The sequence below is a fragment of the Lethenteron reissneri genome, chromosome 56 (genome assembly GCF_015708825.2).
Source record: "Lethenteron reissneri isolate LAM-NWPU_2019-01 chromosome 56, ASM1570882v1, whole genome shotgun sequence".
Classification (NCBI taxonomy): Eukaryota; Metazoa; Chordata; class Hyperoartia; order Petromyzontiformes; family Petromyzontidae; genus Lethenteron; species Lethenteron reissneri.
In genome coordinates, this window is record NC_083834.1 from 1,682,413 (window position 1) to 1,702,519 (window position 20,107).

Genomic DNA, 20,107 nt, shown 5'->3' on the forward strand with positions numbered 1-20,107 from the left:
CCCCACCTAACATGGCCGGCCTGTTCTAACATCTCGTGATTTGCTGCCACGCCCCCTACTCTCGGCGAAGTCTCGTGACCAAAAATGCCCCTGATCACGTGATTTAAAACACACCCCGCCCCTCATCCCCCCCCCCCCGCCGAAGAGCGATCACGTGACCCAGCACAGCTGTCCCCCGGTCCCCTTGCTTCTCCCACCCCCCCCCCCCCCATGTTTTCCCACGCCGCGATCACGTGATTCATCACGCGTCCCCCCCCCTCGTAACCCCCCCCTCGCTCTTCCCCCCCCCTGATGCTGACACGTGACTCGATTTGGTCCTTCCCATTTCCCCCTCCCCCTGGCTGGTCCCACCTCCTCCCCCCGCCCTCCCCCCACTTGCCCCGCCCTCCCCCCACTTGCCCCTCCTACTTTTCTTCCCGCCCCCCCCCTCGTCCTTCCCGCCCAGCGCGTGACCCCCCCCCGCGCCCCCTCCCCATTGTCTCCACTCGCCCCACCCCACGGTGACGTCACGCCACGTGGCTCCTCCCCCTTTACCCGTTCCGACCTCTCCTTATCATCATAGCCCCGCCCCGTCTCACACCTGCCCCCCCCCCCCATCGACCCCCAACCCCCACGTCACGTGACCCGGCATGTCCGCGGGTCGCCGCCTGCTGCTGCTGCTGCAGGAGGCGGTGGTGGTGAGCAGTGCGGAGTGGGCGGGTGGTCTCTGTGTGTAGGGGGGGTGGTCTCTGTGTGTAGGGGGGGTAGTCACCTCCCCCGCGCTCAGGCTCCCGTGTCCCCCCCGCCGCCCCCACCGCGCGCGCGTCTGCAATGGCCCAGTGACGACCATGGACGCTGCGGGACTGCAGAGACCTCCGCCTCTGCACGGGTGAGCGCGCTGGGCGAGGCGCCATTCGGTGCGTGCGCGTGTCGGAGTTGCCGCGAGAGTTGTGCGGGTGAGAGGGGGGGTAGTGGCGGTGGCGGTGGCGGGCGGCGGCTCTGCGTCTGCCTGGGCCAGCCCGGGCTCGGCGAGCCGAGACCAGGCCGCGGCGCGCGGGGGCCTAGGCCGAGGCTCCGCGAACTGTACGCGCGGAGGGGTTACCGCTGTGCACGCACTGTACGCGGTTGCACGGCGCGCGTCTGCGCGGCGAGCGAGCGCGCTGCAGAGGGACGCGGCGCCTCGGCGCCCCCGCGCGCCTCGTGTGCGCGCACTGCCGCGGTGCGTGTGCGTGCGCACCGGCGTGCGTGTGCGCTGCAGGCAGAGGACTGTATAGAGACGGCGGCGTGTACTGCACGCGGTGCCCAGTGCACGCCCTTGTGAGCGAATGCGCCGCTGGTGCGTTGCGCCGATGCACAGCGCGCACGCGTGTGCTGTGCACACACACACACACGTGCTGTACACACACACGCACACACACACACTGCACACACACACACGTGCAGCACACACACGTGCAGCACACACGTGCAGCACACACACACACGTGCCGCACACACGTGCAGCACACACATACACACACATGCAGCACACACACACACGTGCCGCACACACACACACGTGCAGCACACACACACACACACGTGCCGCACACACACACACTACACACACACACGTGCCGCACACACACACACTACACACACACACTACACACACACGTGCAGCACACACACACACTACACACACACACACGTGCAGCACACACACACACTACACACACACACGTGCAGCACACACCCACCGGTCTCCATGCAGGGAGTGATCGCGTGCGTCTTGCACTTGCACGCCGGTGCATTGCACCGGTGCACAGCGCGCACGCGTGTGCTGTGCACACACACACACACACGTGCTGTACACACACGCACACACACACACTGCACACACACACACGTGCTACACACACACGTGCTACACACACACGTGCAGCACACACACACACATTCCGCACACACACGTGCAGCACACACATACACACACGTGCAGCACACACACACGTGCCGCACACACTACACACACTACACACACACACGTGCCGCACACACACACACTACACACACACACGTGCAGCACACACACAGACCGGGCTCCATGCAGGGAGTGATCGCGTGCGTCTTGCACTTGCACGCTGGTGCATTGCACCGGTGCGTTTTGAAACAACACTCCGTGCAATGTCACCGGTATTGGCCCAAAACATCCCCAGTGCCGAACATTGCACCTGCAAACTACTCCATGAGGGATTGCTCATAGCGGCAGTCGCGACATCGTCCAGCCTCCCACGACTGCGGAAATTTGGAAAAAGCCCCCTGGAAAAAGTCTCCAGACACGGTGGTTAGGAGATGTTAACTACCTCGCCTGGTGTGCAGGAGGTCGTGGGTTCGATCCCGACCCTGCCGCCTGCTGCTGCTGTATATTTGGAGTTTGCGTGTCTCTCTCTCTCATCATCATCACGATGGCTAGGAGATGTTAACTACCTCGCCTGGTCTACAGGAGGTCGTGGGTTCGATCCCGACCCTGCCGCCTGCTGCTGCTGTATATTTGGAGTTTGCGTGTCTCTCTCTCTCATCATCATCACGATGGCTAGGAGATGTTAACTACCTCGCCTGGTCTACAGGAGGTCGTGGGTTCGATCCCGACCCTGCCGCCTGCTGCTGCTGTATATTTGGAGTTTGCGTCTCTCTCATCATCATCACGGTGGCTAGGAGATGTTAACTACCTCGCCTGGTGTACAGGAGGTTGTGGGTTCGATTCCGACCCTGACTCCTGCTGCTGTATATTTGGAGTTTGCGTGTCTCTCTCCCCGTGGTCGCGTGGATTTTTCTTCAAGTCCTCCATGCGTTTAGAGTTTTTGGCTGCTATACATTCTCACATCACTTGTGATAGCCAAGTTGCGTCTGAAAGAAAACTTCATAACTCAATGGCCCTTACCTGCTAATAAACAAATGTTCTAGTAATAATAATGAGGATGTTGTCCACGAACACCGCACCAGAACGCGCTGGACACAATTGCCCAGGTCGCAAATGCTCGGCACACTTTGTGCTCGCTGTGCCGTGAACACGCACGCACACACACACACACGTGTGTGCTACAGACAGTGCACCACACAGCACACACACACACACACGTGTGCTACAGTCAGTGCACCACACAGCACACACACACACTCGTGTGCTACAGTCAGTGCACCACACAGCACACACGTGTGTGCTACAGTCAGTGCACCACACAGCACACACACACGTGTGCTACAGTCAGTGCACCACACAGCACACACACACGTGTGTTACAGTCAGTGCACCACACAGCACACACACACACGTGTGTGCTACAGTCAGTGCACCACACAGCACACACACACACGTGTGTGCTACAGTCAGTGCACCACACAGCACACACGTGTGCTACAGTCAGTGCACCACACAGCACACACGTGTGCTACAGTCAGTGCACCACACAGCACACACGTGTGTGTGTGCTACAGTCAGTGCACCACACAGCACACACGTGTGCTATATTCAGTGCATCACACAGCACACACACGTGTGTGTGCTACAGTCAGTGCACCACACAGCACACACGTGTGCTACAGTCAGTGCACCACACAGCACACACGTGTATGCTACAGTCAGTGCGTGTTATACGAACCGTGCTGCATTAGGCTTCCACTTGACGAATTGTGCACGAGTGCACGGAGGGGAGGTAGAGTGGGATGAGAGGGGAGAGGTAGGAGAGTGCGTGGAGGGGAGTGAGTTGAGAGGGAGAGTGTGGAGGGGAGTGAGTTGAGAGTGTGGAGGAGAGTAGAGTGAGTTGAGAGTTTGGAGGGGAGTAGAGTGAGATGAGAGGGGATAGCGAGGCAGGGGGAGTCCGTGTATTATCTCGATTGTGATCTTTAAAAACACACAGATACTCGTGTGTTTGTCTCTGGTGTGCATCATCAGTGCACTGCTCCCATGTGCTGCCCTCGTGAACTTAGTTTACGAGCAGCCCGAGAGCTCATTGGGGGCGAGCGCTTCTTTGAAAGCGTCAAGACTTTTTGCGCAGACAAAGGAGAGGAAGCCACGGTGGGCACGCAGGCGGTGCCGGTCAAAGCGAGGAACAGCACGGACGCGAAAGTCAAACGGGCAGCAAACACTGGGGACAAGCAAGCACGGCCTACGTGCAGCGTCTGTGCAGCAGCAGCAACTCCCAGTGTCGCCCGGCCAACCACCACCACCACGCGGACTGCACGCACACCGCTACCAGCACGGAACTCGTGACACCACCACACACTGACTGCATACCACCACCGTGCACTGTACACCGCACACACGCACGCACGTGACCACGCTGTCGGGGCAAGTGCTGCCAGCGAGTCGCGCCTCCGAAGGCCGGCACTGGGTGGCCAACACCACCACGCCCGGCCGCCTTTGTCTCCCCAGTGGCGGGCGTTTACAACGCTGCACCGAGTACTCATTTAAGGCTGAGTCGACCTCGGGAAGGCCCATGACCGGTTCAGGTAATCGCCACCGGTGTTGGCCGTGAGCGGACGGGAATGGAACTCGGCCCGCCGGGTTCGTAGGGCAGCGCGCTCACCGCTACGCGACCGCCGTAACGAGCGCAGCACGGAGACCCCGACACCATCAAAGGCTGGCAACCACCACCACCAAACCTCGCCACACCATCAACGACACACGCTGGGCACCAACCAAACCACTGCAATCCACCGACCCACACCGCTGCGCTCGAACGGCAGCGCCGCGACACATCGTCGGTGCACTTTACTCCGAATCTCTGTGCCCGATGTGTGCGGGATGAGAGCCAGGTCACGCGGGCTGCTGCTGCTGCTACTGCTGCTGCTACTGCTGCTGCTACTGCTGCTGCTACTGCTGCTGCTACTGCTGCTGCTACTGCTGCTGCTACTGCTGCTGCTGCTACTGCTGCTGCTACTGCTGCTGCTACTGCTGCTGCTACTGCTGCTGCTACTGCTGCTGCTACTGCTGCTGCTACTGCTGCTGCTACTGCTGCTGCTACTGCTGCTGCTACTGCTGCTACTGCTGCTGCTACTGCTGCTGCTACTGCTGCGCTACTGCTGCTGCTACTGCTGCTGCTACTGCTGCTGCTACTGCTGCTGCTACTGCTGCTGCTACTGCTGCTGCTACTGCTGCTGCTACTGCTGCTGCTACTGCTGCTGCTACTGCTGCTGCTACTGCTGCTGCTACTGCTGCTGCTACTGCTGCTGCTACTGCTGCTGCTAGTGTGTGCGACGTGTGTGTGTTGTGGGGAGCGGTGGTGCAGCGGGTGAGCGCGCTGGGCTTTACTGACGCGGCGAGCCCAGTTCAGTTCCCGGCTCACCGACACCGGTGAGGATTAGCGGAATCGGCCCTCAGACTCCCCCAGGTCGACTCGGCCTCAAGTCATTGCCTGGTGCAGTGTGTAAATATTGTCACGTGGGAGACAAAGGCGGGTCGGGCGTGGTGCTGGCCACCCGCCCCCTCGTGTGCCGTGCCGGCTTTTATAGGTGCTCGTGAACAGCACTTGCCCCAACAGTCTGTTAAAGGCTATACGGGGGATCTTTGTCTTTATTATGTCTGTATTGTGGGGAGCAGTTGTGTAGCGGGAGGCGCGCTGCGCTGCTAACTCGACGTGCCGAGTTCATTTCCCACTCACGGCCACCACCAGCACCAGTGACGATTATCTAAATCGGCCCTGGACCTCCCTTAGGCCGACTCGGCTTCAAATGAGTACATCGCCACGAGGGAGACAAAGGCGGTCGGGCGTGCTGCTGGCCACCCATCCGCTCGCGTGCCATGCCGGCCTTTGTAGGTGCTACTCGCTAGCAGCACTTGCCCCCAAAAGTCTGTGCAGGCTACATACGGGGGGGGGGGGAGGGGGGGATCTTTGGCTTTGTGTGAGAAGCGTTTCACGAGGACACGCGAGAGGTCACACGTGGTGCTGCTGCTGCTGCTGCTACTGCCCGCGACTCGTCCACGTAGGGCGGGCAAAGGAGCAGACAGGGTTCCCGATCAGCACTCACACGCGCTGCATCTCGGAACACTGGGCTGCTCACGCTCGCAGAAGCGTTTTCCTCCCTGCTTGCAAGACGCAGCCCTTCCATATGCAACATGCACACGCTGCCGCGATGCAACGGTTAGCAACGCTGGAGCTTGCGATCCAAAGGTTGCCAGTTCGGGTCGATTGCAGCGGTGCAAGTTTTCATCACAGTCGAATCGGCAGGTCGCGTGTGGTGGCGAGATGTTAACTACCTCGCCTGGTCTACAGGAGGTCGTGGGTTCTATCCCGACCCTGACACCTGCTGCTGTATATTTTGAGTTTGTGTCTCTCTCTCTCATCATCATCACGGTGGCCAGGAGATGTTAACTACCTCGCCTGGTCTACAGGAGGTCGTGGGTTCTATCCCGACCCTGACGCCTGCTGCTATATATTCGGAGTTTGCGTGTCTCTATCATCATCATCACAGTGGCTAGGAAATGTTAACTACCTCGCCTGGTATGCAGGAGGTCGTGGGTTTGATCTCGACCCTGATGCCTGCTGCTGTATATTTGGAGTTTGCGTGTCTCTCTCTCTCATCATCATCACGGTGGCTCGGAGATGTTTACTACCTCGCCTGGCATACAGGAGGTCGTGAGTTAGATCCCGACCCTGACGCCTGCTGCTGCTGTATATTTTGAGTTTGTGTCTCTCTCTCATCATCATCACGGTGGCTAGGAGATATTAACTACCTCCCCTGGTATGCAGGAGGTCGTGGGTTCGATCCCGACCCTGACACCTGCTGCTGTATATTTTGAGTTTGTGTCTCTCTCTCTCATCATCACGGTGGCTAGGAGATGTTAACTACCTCCCCTGGTATGCAGGAGGTCGTGGGTTCGATCCCGACCCTGACACCTGTATTTATGGAGTTTGTGTGTTCTCCCCGTGGTCGCGTGGATTTTTCCTCGCGTCCTCCGGTTCTCCCCCTCCACATTTAGAAACAACACTTCGTTTAGAGTATTTGGCTACTGTAACTTTCCGCGTGGTAAGCCACTTCGTTGTGCCGTCATTTGTGATAGCGAGGTCGCTTCTAAAAAAAAAAATCTATGAAGCTGAGTGGGCCCTAGCTGGTAAAATAAAAATAGTTTAGTTTTAGTAACCAGACCAAGTACGAAAGTAAACTAAAGGCGACGCTTTTGTTGCGCGGTCGTCGGCGACTTTGGCCGAGGACCCCTCCCACTCACTTGAATCGAGAAGCCCGGCTCAATCACGGGCAGTGGCAACAACTCGGGATTCAAACCCACGGAGGGATCTCAGCGACACCGGCTCATCGTCTCCTTCCTCTGAGCCACCCGGCCTCCCTCTTAGTCGATTAGTTCTTGCGTAATGAGCTCTCACCTGATTGGGCATCTCTCTCTCTCTCTCTTTCACCGCCGTGACTTTTTTTTTGACGCTGCCAATCTGCTCGGTCTCAGCGGCGTGTCCGTCCCTTCGCTCAGACGTTTACATTTGGCGGTGTTATGATCCAGCAGCAGCAGCAGTGTTCGCCGCTTGATTGAATTCGGCAGGACGCCACGGTGGCTAGGAGATGTTAACTACCTCGCCTGGTGTACAGGAGGTCGTGGGTTCGATGCCGACCCTGACGCCTGCTGCTGTAAATTTGGAGTTTGCGTGTCTCTCTCTCATCATCATCACGGTGGCTAGGATATGTTAACTACCTCGCCTGGTATACAGGAGGTCGTGGGTTCGATCCCGATCCTGACGCCTGCTGCTGTAAATTTGGAGTTTGCATGTCTCTCTCTCATCATCATCACGGTGGCTAGGAGATGTTAACTACCTCGCCTGGTATACAGGAGGTCGTGGGTTCGATCCCAAACCTGACGCCTGCTGCTGTATATTTGGAGTTTCCGTGTCTCTCTCTCATCATCATCACGGTGGCTAGGATATGTTAACTACCTCGCCTGGTATACAGGAGGTCGTGGGTTCGATCCCGATCCTGATGCCTGCTGCTGTAAATTTGGAGTTTGCGTGTCTCTCTCTCATCATCATCACGGTGGCTAGGAGATGTTAGCTACCTCGCCTGGTGTACAGGAGGTCGTGGGCTCGATGCCGACCCTGACGACGGTATATTTTGAGTTTCCGTGTTCTCCTCGTGGCTGCGTGGATTTCTCTCCAGGTCCTCGTGTTTTTCCCTCCACATCTAGAAGCGACGTGCGTTTAGTGTATTTGGCTGATGTACATTTCCACGTGATAAGCCACTTGGTTGTGCTGTCGTTTGTTGCCCAGGTTGCTTCTCAAAAAGAGCTACAGAGCTCAGTGGGCCTCAGCTGGTAAAATAGAAAGTAGTTCAAGTCAGTGCGGTTGTGGTTGTGAATTAAGTGACATGAATTCATTCTGGAGCCACTGCTCCCAAAAGTTAACGCCATTTCCTGCTCAAATGGGCATCAGGAGGGGGGGGGGGGGGGACGCTGCTCATCCCATCTTTTTCAGCCCTCAACCAGTCGTGGAAATTCCACGTTTCTATGGGACACCCGCTGTTAACTTCCCCGCGAAGCGTTACTTACTTTATCGCCCCTCTGCAGGAACGGTGGGCTGTGTGTACGTATGCCGAACTCCTTTAGCACCGCACGTAGCCAACCTCGCTGCGAGTATGTGTGTTGAACTTCTTTTGCACCGTACGTTTTGCAAGCCGTGCGGCTGAGTCAACGCAAGACGACAAATGAAACTCGGCTCGCCTTCCGATTGCCGGCCGCTCACTGGCTCTGGCCGCTCTGAGCGCTCGTGGCTTGACCGCAGCTCGTGCCCTGGTCGCCTGTCCCCACGGTCTCCTTGTGCAACGCTTGGCGACGCTCCCCGCTGCTGCGTAAGGAGCGGTTTCGCCCCGTGCCGGGTCTCCCGTCGAGACGATGGCGATTCCCTCCGCTCCCCCGTTCGACAACGTCGCACCGCTGCGTGTACAGCACACTTCACTCGCCTCTCCGTGCATACTCGGGGAACACGGCTTGCGTGTGCTTGCCGCGCGGACACGCGTTCTGCAGCAAGTCCCAGCCAGAACTCGACCAAGCCAATATGGTGTGCACTCTGCACACCGCTGCGTGTAAAGGACTCCACTGCGTGTAAAGCACACCACTGCACTCAGCACACCACTGCACTCCGCACAGCACCACTGCATAAATCGTGCGTGACACTCGCCGCACATGAATTTTGGAGGTGGAATCGGGACGATTGTAATTCTCAAAGCGGGATGTATCGTGTGACGGGGGTGTTGGTGGCGTGCGGTGAGTCGTGGGGGTCCAGCCTGAGACCACCGCCGCCGGGCGTGCTCGCTGCACACGAGCACCGGGCCTCATGGCGGACGTGAACCCAGCCTCTCAGCAGTTCCCCGGCTCGCTCATCGGCGCATCTTGACGCGGGGCTAGCCCCTCGACCCTTTAACCCGGCCGCCTCGTTCCTCCGACGCGACGAGACCTCGCCGCCAAACGCCACGGCCTCCGACGACGACAACGCAGCACGACGCCACCAACCCCAACGCGCCGCTGCCGCGGACGACGACGGGTCGTGACCACGCACAGACGCACGCGGCCCTCACGCGTGGACGCACGCGGCCCTCACACGCACAGACGCACGCGGCGTGCGCGTGGCCCTCACACGCTCGGCCCTCACACGCGCGGACGCACGCGGCGTGCGCGTGTGGGGGGGGGGGGGTCTCGCCCGGCGGCGCGTGTTGGCTGCCGCCCGGTGACACTGGAGCTGCGTCGGCGCTCAGCCTCCCTTGCCAGAGCACGGCAGTTCGGTGTGTTGCTGCGGTGGCGAATATCTGAATCGGTCCTGGGCCTCCCCCTAGGTAGACTAGGCCTCAAATTAGTACCTGGTGCGCTGTGTGAATATCGCCACTGGAAGGCAACGGTGGTCGGGCGTGGTGCTGGCCACACACCCCCTCGTGCGCTGTGCCGGCCTTAATAGGCGCTCGCTAACAGCATTTTCTCCAACATTCTGTTGAGGCTATTACGGGGATCTTTGTTTTTTAGCCTCGGGCATGTGTGGTTTGTGTGGTTTGTGTGGTTTGTGTGTGGCTACACTGGCGTGTGGTCACGCTGGTGTGTGTGTGTGGTTTGTGTGGTTGTGTGTGGCTACGCTGGTGTGTGTGTGTGGTTTGTGTGCTTGTGTGGTTGTGTGTGGTTACACTGGCGTGTGGTCACGCTGGTGTGTGTGTGGTTGTGTGTGGTTTGTGTGGTTGTGTGTGGTCACGCTGATGTGTGTGTGGTTTGTGTGGTTGTGTGTGGTCACGCTGGTGTGAGTGTGGTTTGTGTGGTTGTGTGTGGTCACGCTGGTGTGAGTGTGGTTTGTGTGGTTGTGTGTGGTCACGCTGATGTGTGTGTGGTTTGTGTGGTTGTGTGTGGTCACGCTGGTGTGAGTGTGGTTTGTGTGGTTGTGTGTGGTCACGCTGATGTGTGTGTGGTTTGTGTGGTTGTGTGTGGCTACACTGGCGTGTGGTCACGCTGGTGTGTGTGTGGTTTGTGTTTGCCTGTGCCTGTGAGCCTCAGACACGTGTGAGTGTGTTTGTTAAATTCCGGGATTTTTGGGAATCCTGTCATCAGAACTGCTTTGCATTCCTCTGTCGCTGAACCAACCTCCCCCCAGGAAAGTCTCCTGCCTGCATCACCACCACCACCATCACCGCCGTCGTCATTCTTAACACACGCGCGGCACGTGTGTACACATTCGTGAGTATGCGCGTGCGCGTGTGTGCGCGTGTGTGTGGTGTGTGTGTGCCAGTGTGTGTGTGCCATTCTATTTATAGCGTCTGTGTAACTTAGTCACCGGGCCACTCGGGCGATTCGAGGAATTATTGCGATTCCTGACCACGATTTGTATTTACGAATCGATTTCTTCTTCGGCTTCATGCTTTCCAACAGAGGTGGGATCACGATAGGTCGCGTAATGAAGATAATATAGTCCAGAAACTTTAGTACAAGGTTGTGCGCGTGTGTGTGTGTACAGCTACAAAGGAAGGACTCGAGAAGAGAAACCCCGGGCTGACTAATCAAAGCGTTAATCACACCGCCTGTAAACTTTGTTGTTGATGGACAGCCTCGTTTTATTGCCCCTAACGACCTTCTAATAATTAACTGGTGGCGTGGAGTAAAAGCACGGACGCGGGGCTGGAGCAGCATCTGCACGTGAGGCACAAAACAACGAAGTAGGGGAACACTGCTGCCCCCCTCCCTTTCTCGCCATATAAAATCTCCATCTCCACATATATATAAAAAAGGCAAAGTTGTGATTATGTGTGTGTGTTCTTAATGTTCAGCGTACTTCCCGACATGCAACAAACTTGAAATTTGACATGTGAGTACTTTCCAGACTGTGTACACCGTTCAAAAATTATAAAAATAGACTTTTTTTTGGGGGGGGGGGCTCAATAATGCAGAGATTTTTGCACGGCAAGTGAACTGTGACGTCAAATCTGTCACGTGACCCGCGCACGTGGAAGCGTAACGCGTTGTAGTGTAACGGTTAGCGCGCTGTGTGTGTATGTCTGTGTGTGTGGGGAGCGGTGGTGTAGTGGTTAGCGCTACGCTGCGCTACGAACCCGGCGACCCGAGTTCGATTCCCGCTCACGTCCACCACCGGTGACGATTATTTCAACCAGTCCTGGGCGTCCCCTAGGTCGACTCAGCCTCAAACGAGTAACTGGTGTGGTGTGTGAACATCGCCACTGGGGAGACAAAGGCGGCCAGGCGTGGTGCTGTCACCCACCCCCTCGTAATACATATATATAAACGTTTTGGGGTGGTTTTTTTTACACATCCCATCAGCCTGTTGGACACCTCCAATTAGCACGGCTGGCTACGTACGCTGTGGAAGAGTTGAACGTGCGTGCTTAATTTCAGCGCAGTTTGTTCGGCGCAAGCAAATCTCTGGACCGGCAAATCTCTGGACCCTTCAGCAGAGTCAGGCTCCTCGCTTGAACTTAATCAATGGCGGTGAAGCTGCCGGATCTTTCTCAGCAAGGGCCAACTCTGTTAGACACGGATCATAGTTCGTAGTTGGACGGAGGATATTGTACAAACTCCACTCACTCTGCAGAACAGGGGGAGATCATACAAACTCCACTCACTCTGCAGAACAGGGGGATATCGTACAAACTCCACTCACTCACTCTGCAGAACAGGGGGAGATCATACAAACTCCACTCACTCACTCTGTAGAACAGGGGGAGATCACACAAACTCCACTCACTCACTCTGTAGAACAGGGGGAGATCATACAAACACCACTCACTCTGCAGAACAGGGGGAGATCATAATACTCCACTCACTCACTCTGTAGAACAGGTGGAGATCATACAAACTCCACTCACTCTGCAGAACAGGGGGAGATCACACAAACTCCACTCACTCACTCTGTAGAACAGGGTGAGATCATACAAACTCCACTCACTCACTCTGCAGAACAGGGGGAGATCACACAAACTCCACTCACTCTGCAGAACAGGGGGAGATCATACAAACTCCACTCACTCTGCAGAACAGGGGGAGATCACACAAACTCCACTCAATCACTCTATAGAACAGGGGGAGATCACACAACCTCCACTCACTCTGCAGAACAGGGGGAGATCATACAAACTCCACTCACTCTGCAGAACAGGGGGAGATCACACAAACTCCACTCACTCACTCTGTAGAACAGGGGGAGATCACACAAACTCCACTCACTCAATTTGCAGAACAGGGGGATATCGTACAAACTCCACTCACTCTGTAGAACGGGGGGAGAAATACAAACTCCACTCACTCACTGCAGAACACGGGGAGATCATACAAACACCACTCACTGTAGAACAGGGGGAGATCATACAAACTCCACTTACTCTGTAGAACAGGGGGAGATCACACAAACTCCACTCACTCACTCTGTAGAACAGGGGGAGATCACACAAACTCCACTCACTCACTCTGTAGAACAGGGGGAGATCACACAAACTCCACTCACTCACTCTGTAGAACAGGGGGAGATCACACAAACTCCACTCACTCACTCTGTAGAACAGGGGGAGATCACACAAACTCCACTCACTCACTCTGTAGAACAGGGGGAGATCACACAAACTCCACTCACTCACTCTGTAGAACAGGGGGAGATCACACAAACTCCACTCACTCACTCTGTAGAACAGGGGGAGATCACACAAACTCCACTCACTCACTCTGCAGAACAGGGGAGATCACACAAACTCCACTCACTCTGTAGAACAGGGGGAGATCACACAAACTCCACTCACTCTGCAGGACAGGCAGAGATCACACAAACTCCACTCACTCTGCAGGACAGGGGGAGATCACACAAACTCCACTCACTCTGCAGGACAGGCAGAGATCACACAAACTCCACTCACTCTGCAGGACAGGCAGAGATCACACAAACTCCACTCAGTCACTCTGCAGAACAGGGGGAGATCACACAAACTCCACTCACTCTGCAGGACAGGGGGAGATCACACAAACTCCACTCACTCTGCAGGACAGGCAGAGATCACACAAACTCCACTCAGTCACTCTGCAGAACAGGGGGAGATCACACAAACTCCACTCACTCTGCAGGACAGGGGGAGATCACACAAACTCCACTCACTCTGCAGGACAGGCAGAGATCACACAAACTCCACTCACTCTGCAGGACAGGCAGAGATCACACAAACTCCACTCAGTCACTCTGCAGAACAGGGGGAGATCACACAAACTCCACTCACTCTGCAGGACAGGGGGAGATCACACAAACTCCACTCACTCTGCAGGACAGGCAGAGATCACACAAACTCCACTCACTCTGCAGGACAGGCAGAGATCACACAAACTCCACTCAGTCACTCTGCAGAACAGGGGGAGATCACACAAACTCCACTCACTCTGCAGAACAGGGGGAGATCATGCAAACTCCACTCACTCACTCTGTAGAACAGGGGGAGATCACACAAACTCCACTCACTCTGCAGGACAGGCAGAGATCACACAAACTCCACTCAGTCACTCTGCAGAACAGGGGGAGATCACACAAACTCCACTCACTCTGCAGGACAGGGGGAGATCACACAAACTCCACTCACTCTGCAGAACAGGGGGAGATCACACAAACTCCACTCACTCACTCTGTAGAACAGGGGGAGATCACACAAACTCCACTCACTCTGCAGGACAGGCAGAGATCACACAAACTCCACTCAGTCACTCTGCAGAACAGGGGGAGATCACACAAACTCCACTCACTCTGCAGGACAGGGGGAGATCACACAAACTCCACTCACTCTGCAGAACAGGGGGAGATCACACAAACTCCACTCACTCACTCTGTAGGACAGGCAGAGATCACACAAACTCCACTCACTCTGCAGAACAGGGGGAGATCACACAAACTCACTCACTCTGCAGAACAGGGGGAGATCATACAAACTCCACTCACTCTGCAGAACAGGGGGAGATCACACAAACTCCACTCACTCTGCAGAACAGGGGGAGATCACACAAACTCCACTCACTCTGTAGAACAGGGGGAGATCACACAAACTCCACTCACTCTGTAGAACAGGGGGAGATCATGCAAACTCCACTCACTCTGTAGAACAGGGGGAGATCACACAAACTCCACTCACTCTGTAGAACAGGGGGAGATCACACAAACTCCACTCACTCTGTAGAACAGGGGGAGATCACACAAACTCCACTCACTCTGTAGAACAGTGGGAGATCACACAAACTCCACTCACTCTGTAGAACAGGGGGAGATCACACAAACTCCACTCACTCTGTAGAACAGGGGGAGATCATACAAACTCCACTCACTCTGTAGAACACGGGGAGATCACACAAACTCCACTCACTCTGTAGGACAGGGGGAGATCACACAAAGAAACAATTGCTGAAGGGGCCCTGGCCGGTAATCCAACCTGGACGCTTCTTGCCGTGGGGCACACGTGTTAACCCACTGCCACCACCACCATGCCCGTCATTGATATGCGAAGGAGGTACCATTGTCTGCTTATTTAGTATCCGCGTGTTACTGAGCAAGGGTCACGGGGAGTGAGTGAGTGGGCTGGGGCTGGGGCTGGGGGCAGTGGGGGCAGTGGGGGGTGGGTGAGGGGGGCTCTGGGGGGCGGGGGCAGTGTTGGGGGCAGCTCGTGAGTGGGGGAAGATGTGCGGTCCAGGTCGATTGTTCCACAGCGCAAGCGGACAGCGGCTCCCCCCCCCCCCCACACACACAGCAGCAGCAGAAGCTGCCAGGAGTGGGAGTGGCACAAGGGAGAAGTTTGCGGAGGAGCTCATCTCATCGGGGGGTCCCGGAGTGGGGGGGGGGGGGTCCCGGAGTGGGGTCGAGGGAGGGGGTGCAGCGTGGGCATCCAGTTCTGACCTCCCTGCGCCCACTCACCCACTCAGTCACCCACTCAATCACTCACTCACTCACCCACTCACCATTCAATCACTCACCCACTCAATCACCCACTCACTCACCATTCAATCACTCACCCACTCAATCACCCACTCACTCACCCACTCAATCACTCACTCACCCACTCACTTACCCACTCAGTCACCCACTCACTGCAGATGTGTACATACGTTGACCTTCTTTCGCACCGTACGTAGCCAACCGTGCTGATCGGAGGTGTAGGGGGGAAGGACAACAAACTGAATACAACAAGCAGTTCTCAAGAAGTGAGTTTTAATCTCGCAGTTGGGGTGATTGATTGACCCAGCACTCATCCAATCACTTGCTCACTTGCAGGCGGTCAGTCACCTCCTAATCACTATCCTATCGCTACTACTACTACTACCACCGTGTTCTGTTCCCGTAAACTTAAGCTTGTTCATTCCTCCACCCGAGAACTCGGTTCAGCCAGACACGGTTTTGTCTCATCCAGCAAACACACTGTTCAACCACCACGCTGCAGTCACAACCACACTCACTCACCCACTCACTCACCCACCCACCCACTTACCCACTCACCCACTCACTCACTCACACACTCACTCACTCAATCACCCACTCACTCACCCACTCACTCACCCACCCACTCACTTACCCACTCACCCACTCACTCACTCAATCACCCACTCACTCACCCACTCACTCACTCACCCACTCACCCACCCACTCACTTACTCACTCACCCACTCACTCACTCACCCACTCACTCAATCACCCACTCACTCACCCACTCACTCACCCACTCACTCACTCACCCACTCACTCACCCACCCACTCACTTACCCACTCACCCACTCACTCACCCACTCACTCACTCAATCACCCACTCACTCAATCTCTCAATCACTTACCCACCCACTCACTCACCGACTCACTCACCCACTCACCCACTCAATCACTCACCCACTCAATCACTCACCAACCCACTCACTCACCCATTCAATCACTCACCCACTCATTCAATCACCCATTCAATCACCCACTCAATCACTCACCCACCCACTCAATCACTTCACCCACCCACTCACTCACCCACTCAATTACTCACCCACTCACTCAATCACTCACCCACCCACTCACTCACTCAATCACTCACCCACTCACTCACTCATCTACCCACCCACCCACTCACCCACTCACTCACTCAGTCACCCACTCACTCAATCACACATCCACTCAATCACTCAACCACCCACCCAATCACTCAACCACCCACCCAATCACTCAACCACCCACCCAAAGATAAAGTTCCCCTGTGTAGCCTTAACAAACTGTCTGGGCAAGTGCTCTTTGCGAGTAGCATCTATGAAGGCCGGCGCGGCACACGAGGGGGTGGGTGGCCAACACCGCGCCCGGCCGCCTTTGTCTCCCCAGTGGCGATGTTTACACACCACACCAGGAACTCGTTTGAGGCTGAGTCGATCTGGCCCGGGACTGATTCAAATAATCGTCACCGGTGTTGGCCGTGAGCGGGAATTGAACCCGGGTCGCCGGGTTCATAGCGCAGCGTAGCGCTAACCACTACACTACCGCTCCCCCACTCATTCACTCACCCACCTACCCACACGGCCATAACGCTGTAGGTCACAACATCTTTCTGCTTCTCGGCATTTCTACTCCCCTCTCCATTTCCCTCCCATCATCGTCTCGCTCAATTCAAGAGGCCGCGCTGCACGACTGCACTCTTGTCTCTTACAACTTCGGCAACAGCGCCGGTTGTTGCTGGACCCGAAACGTTTTGGCCCCTTGGGCAACTGTCAAGCTTGCCTCTCTCAATTGTCATTCACGCACGCGTGTGTGCGTGTGTGTGTCGCTATGGGGAGCGGTGGCGCAGTGGTTAGCGCTACGCTGCGCTCCGAAACCCAGCGACCCGGGTTCGACGATTATCTGAAGCGGTCCTGGGCCTCCCCTAGGTCGACTCGGCCTCAAATGAGTACCCGGTGTGGTGTGTGAGCATCGCCACCTGGGAGACAAAGGCGGCCGGGCGCGGTGTTGGCCACCTACCCCCTCGTGTTGCCGTTTCGGCCTTCATAGGTGCTCGCCAACAGCACTTGCCCCAGCAGTCTTTAAAGGCTACACGGGTAGGGGGGGGTCTTTGTCTTTGCTGTGCGAGCTGCGGGTCGCGTTGTGTGGCCGCCGCGTGCACAGATCGATTCCAACCCACGGTGGGGGGTGGGGGTGGGTGGGGGGTGAGGTGGGGGGGGGGTGGGGGATGGGGGGTGGGGGGAAGTGGGGTATGGGGGGGGATGGGAGGTGGGGGGGGGATGGGAGGTGCGGCATGGGGGATGGGAGGTGGGGGGGGAAGTGGGGGTGGGAGGTGGGGCATGGGGGAAGGGAGGTGGGGGGGATGGGAGGTGGAGGGGTGTTTCGTTTATGATGGGGAGTGACGCGTGTGCCCTCTTCCTCACCCCGCTGCCCGGGTGAGAAGTGAGCGATGGGTGAGAAGTGAGCGACGGGTGAGAAGTGAGCGATGGGTGAGAGGTGAGCGATGGGTGAGAAGTGGGCGATGGGTGAGAAGTGAGCGACGGGTGAGAAGTGAGCGATGGGTGAGAAGTGGGCGATGGGTGAGAAGTGAGCGACGGGTGAGAAGTGAGCGATGGGTGAGAAGTGAGCGACGGGTGAGAAGTGGGCGATGGGTGAGAAGTTAGCGACGGGTGAGAAGTGGGCGACGGGTGAGAAGTGAGCGACGGGTGAGAAGTGAGCGATGGGTGAGAAGTGGGCGATGGGTGAGAAGTTAGCGACGGGTGAGAAGTGGGCGACGGGTGAGAAGTGAGCGACGGGTGAGAAGTGAGCGATGGGTGAGAAGTGAGCGACGGGTGAGAAGTGAGCGACGGGTGAGAAGTGAGCGACGGGTGAGAAGTGAGCGATGGGTGAGAAGTGAGCGACGGGTGAGAAGTGAGCGACGGGTGAGAAGTGAGCGATGGGTGAGAAGTGGGCGATGGGTGAGAAGTGAGCGATGGGTGAGAAGTGAGCGATGGGTGAGAAGTGAGCGACGGGTGAGAAGTGAGCGATGGGTGAGAAGTGAGCGACGGGTGAGAAGTGGGCGATGGGTGAGAAGTGAGCGATGGGTGAGAAGTGAGCGATGGGTGAGAAGTGGGCGATGGGTGAGAAGTGAGCGATGGGTGAGAAGTGAGCGATGGGTGAGAAGTGAGCGACGGGTGAGAAGTGGGCGATGGGTGAGAAGTGAGCGATGGGTGAGAAGTGAGCGATGGGTGAGAAGTGAGCGACGGGTGAGAAGTGAGCGATGGGTGAGAAGTGGGCGATGGGTGAGAAGTGAGCGACGGGTGAGAAGTGAGCGACGGGTGAGAAGTGAGCGACGGTGAGAAGTGGGCGATGGGTGATGAGACGGGTAAGTGAGCGACGGGTGAGAAGTGGGATGGGTGAGAAGTGAGCGCGGGTGAGAAGGGCGATGGGTGAGAAGTGAGCGACGGGTGAGAAGTGGGCGATGGTGAAGTGAGCGACGGGTGAGAAGTGGGCGATGGGTGAGAAGTGAGCGACGTGAGAAGTGAGCGACGGTGAGAATGAGCGATGGTGAGAAGTGGGCGATGGGTGAGAAGTGAGCGATGGTGAGAAGTGAGCGATGGGTGAGAAGTGAGCGACGGGTGAGAAGTGAGCGATGGGTGAGAAGTGAGCGACGGGTGAGAAGTGGGCGATGGGTGAGAAGTGAGCGATGGGTGAGAGTGAGCGATGGGTGAGAATGGGCGATGGGTAGAAGTGAGCGATGGGTGAGAAGTGAGCGATGGGTTGAGAATGAGCGACGGTGAGAAGTGGGCGATGGGTGAGAAGTGAGCGATGGTGAGAATGAGCGATGGGTGAAGTGAGCGACGGGTGAGAAGTGAGCGATGGGTGAGAAGTGAGCGATGGGTGAGAAGTGAGCGACGGGTGAGAAGTGAGCGACGGGTGAGAAGTGAGCGACGGGTGAGAAGTGGAGCGATGGGTGAGAGTGAGCGACGGGTGAGAAGTGAGCGACGGGTGAGAAGTGGGCGATGGGTTGAGAAGTGAGCGACGGGTGAGAAGTGAGCGATGGGTGAGAAGTGAGCGCGGGTGAGAATTGGGCGATGGGTGAGAAGTGAGCGACGGGTTGAGAAGTGAGGCGATGGGTGAGAAGTGAGGCGACGGGTGAAAGTGAGCGACGGGTGAGAAGTGAGCGATGGGGTGAGAAGTGAGCGAACGGGTTGAGAAGTGAGCGACTGGGTGAGAAGTGGGCGATGGGTGAGAATGAGCGACGGGTGAGAAGTGAGCGACGGGTGAGAAGGTGAGCGATGGTGAGAAGTGGGCGATGGTGAGAAGTGAGCGACTGGTGAGAAGTGGGCGACGGGTTGAGAAGTAGAGAATGGGTGAGAAGTGAGCGATGGGTGAGAAGTGAGCGATGGGTGAGAAGTGAGCGACGGGTGAGAAGTGAGCGACGGGTGAGAAGTGAGCGACGGGTGAGAAGTGAGCGACGGGTGAGAAGTGAGCGACGGGTGAGAAGTGAGCGACGGGTGAGAAGTGAGCGATGGGTGAGAAGTGAGCGACGGGTGAGAAGTGAGCGATGGTGAGAAGTGAGCGATGGGTGAGAAGTGAGCGACGGGTGAGAAGTGAGCGACGGGTGAGAAGTGAGCGACGGGTGAGAAGTGAGCGACGGGTGAGAAGTGAGCGACGGGTGAGAAGTGAGCGACGGGTGAGAAGTGAGCGACGGG

At 56.8% G+C, this 20,107-nt stretch overlaps 1 protein-coding gene across 1 annotated transcript in view; it reads left to right on the plus strand.

Annotated features, from left to right (window-relative positions):
• The first annotated feature begins 631 nt into the window (after positions 1 to 631).
• The window catches only part of MAP3K4 (mitogen-activated protein kinase kinase kinase 4), a 106,292-nt gene continuing 86,816 nt past the window's right edge, over positions 632 to 20,107 (plus strand). Inside the window, exon 1 of the mRNA XM_061574745.1 lies at positions 632 to 868. Within this exon, the coding sequence (XP_061430729.1) occupies positions 828 to 868 (41 nt within the window). The 5' untranslated portion in view covers positions 632 to 827. The remainder of the gene's footprint in view (positions 869 to 20,107) is intronic.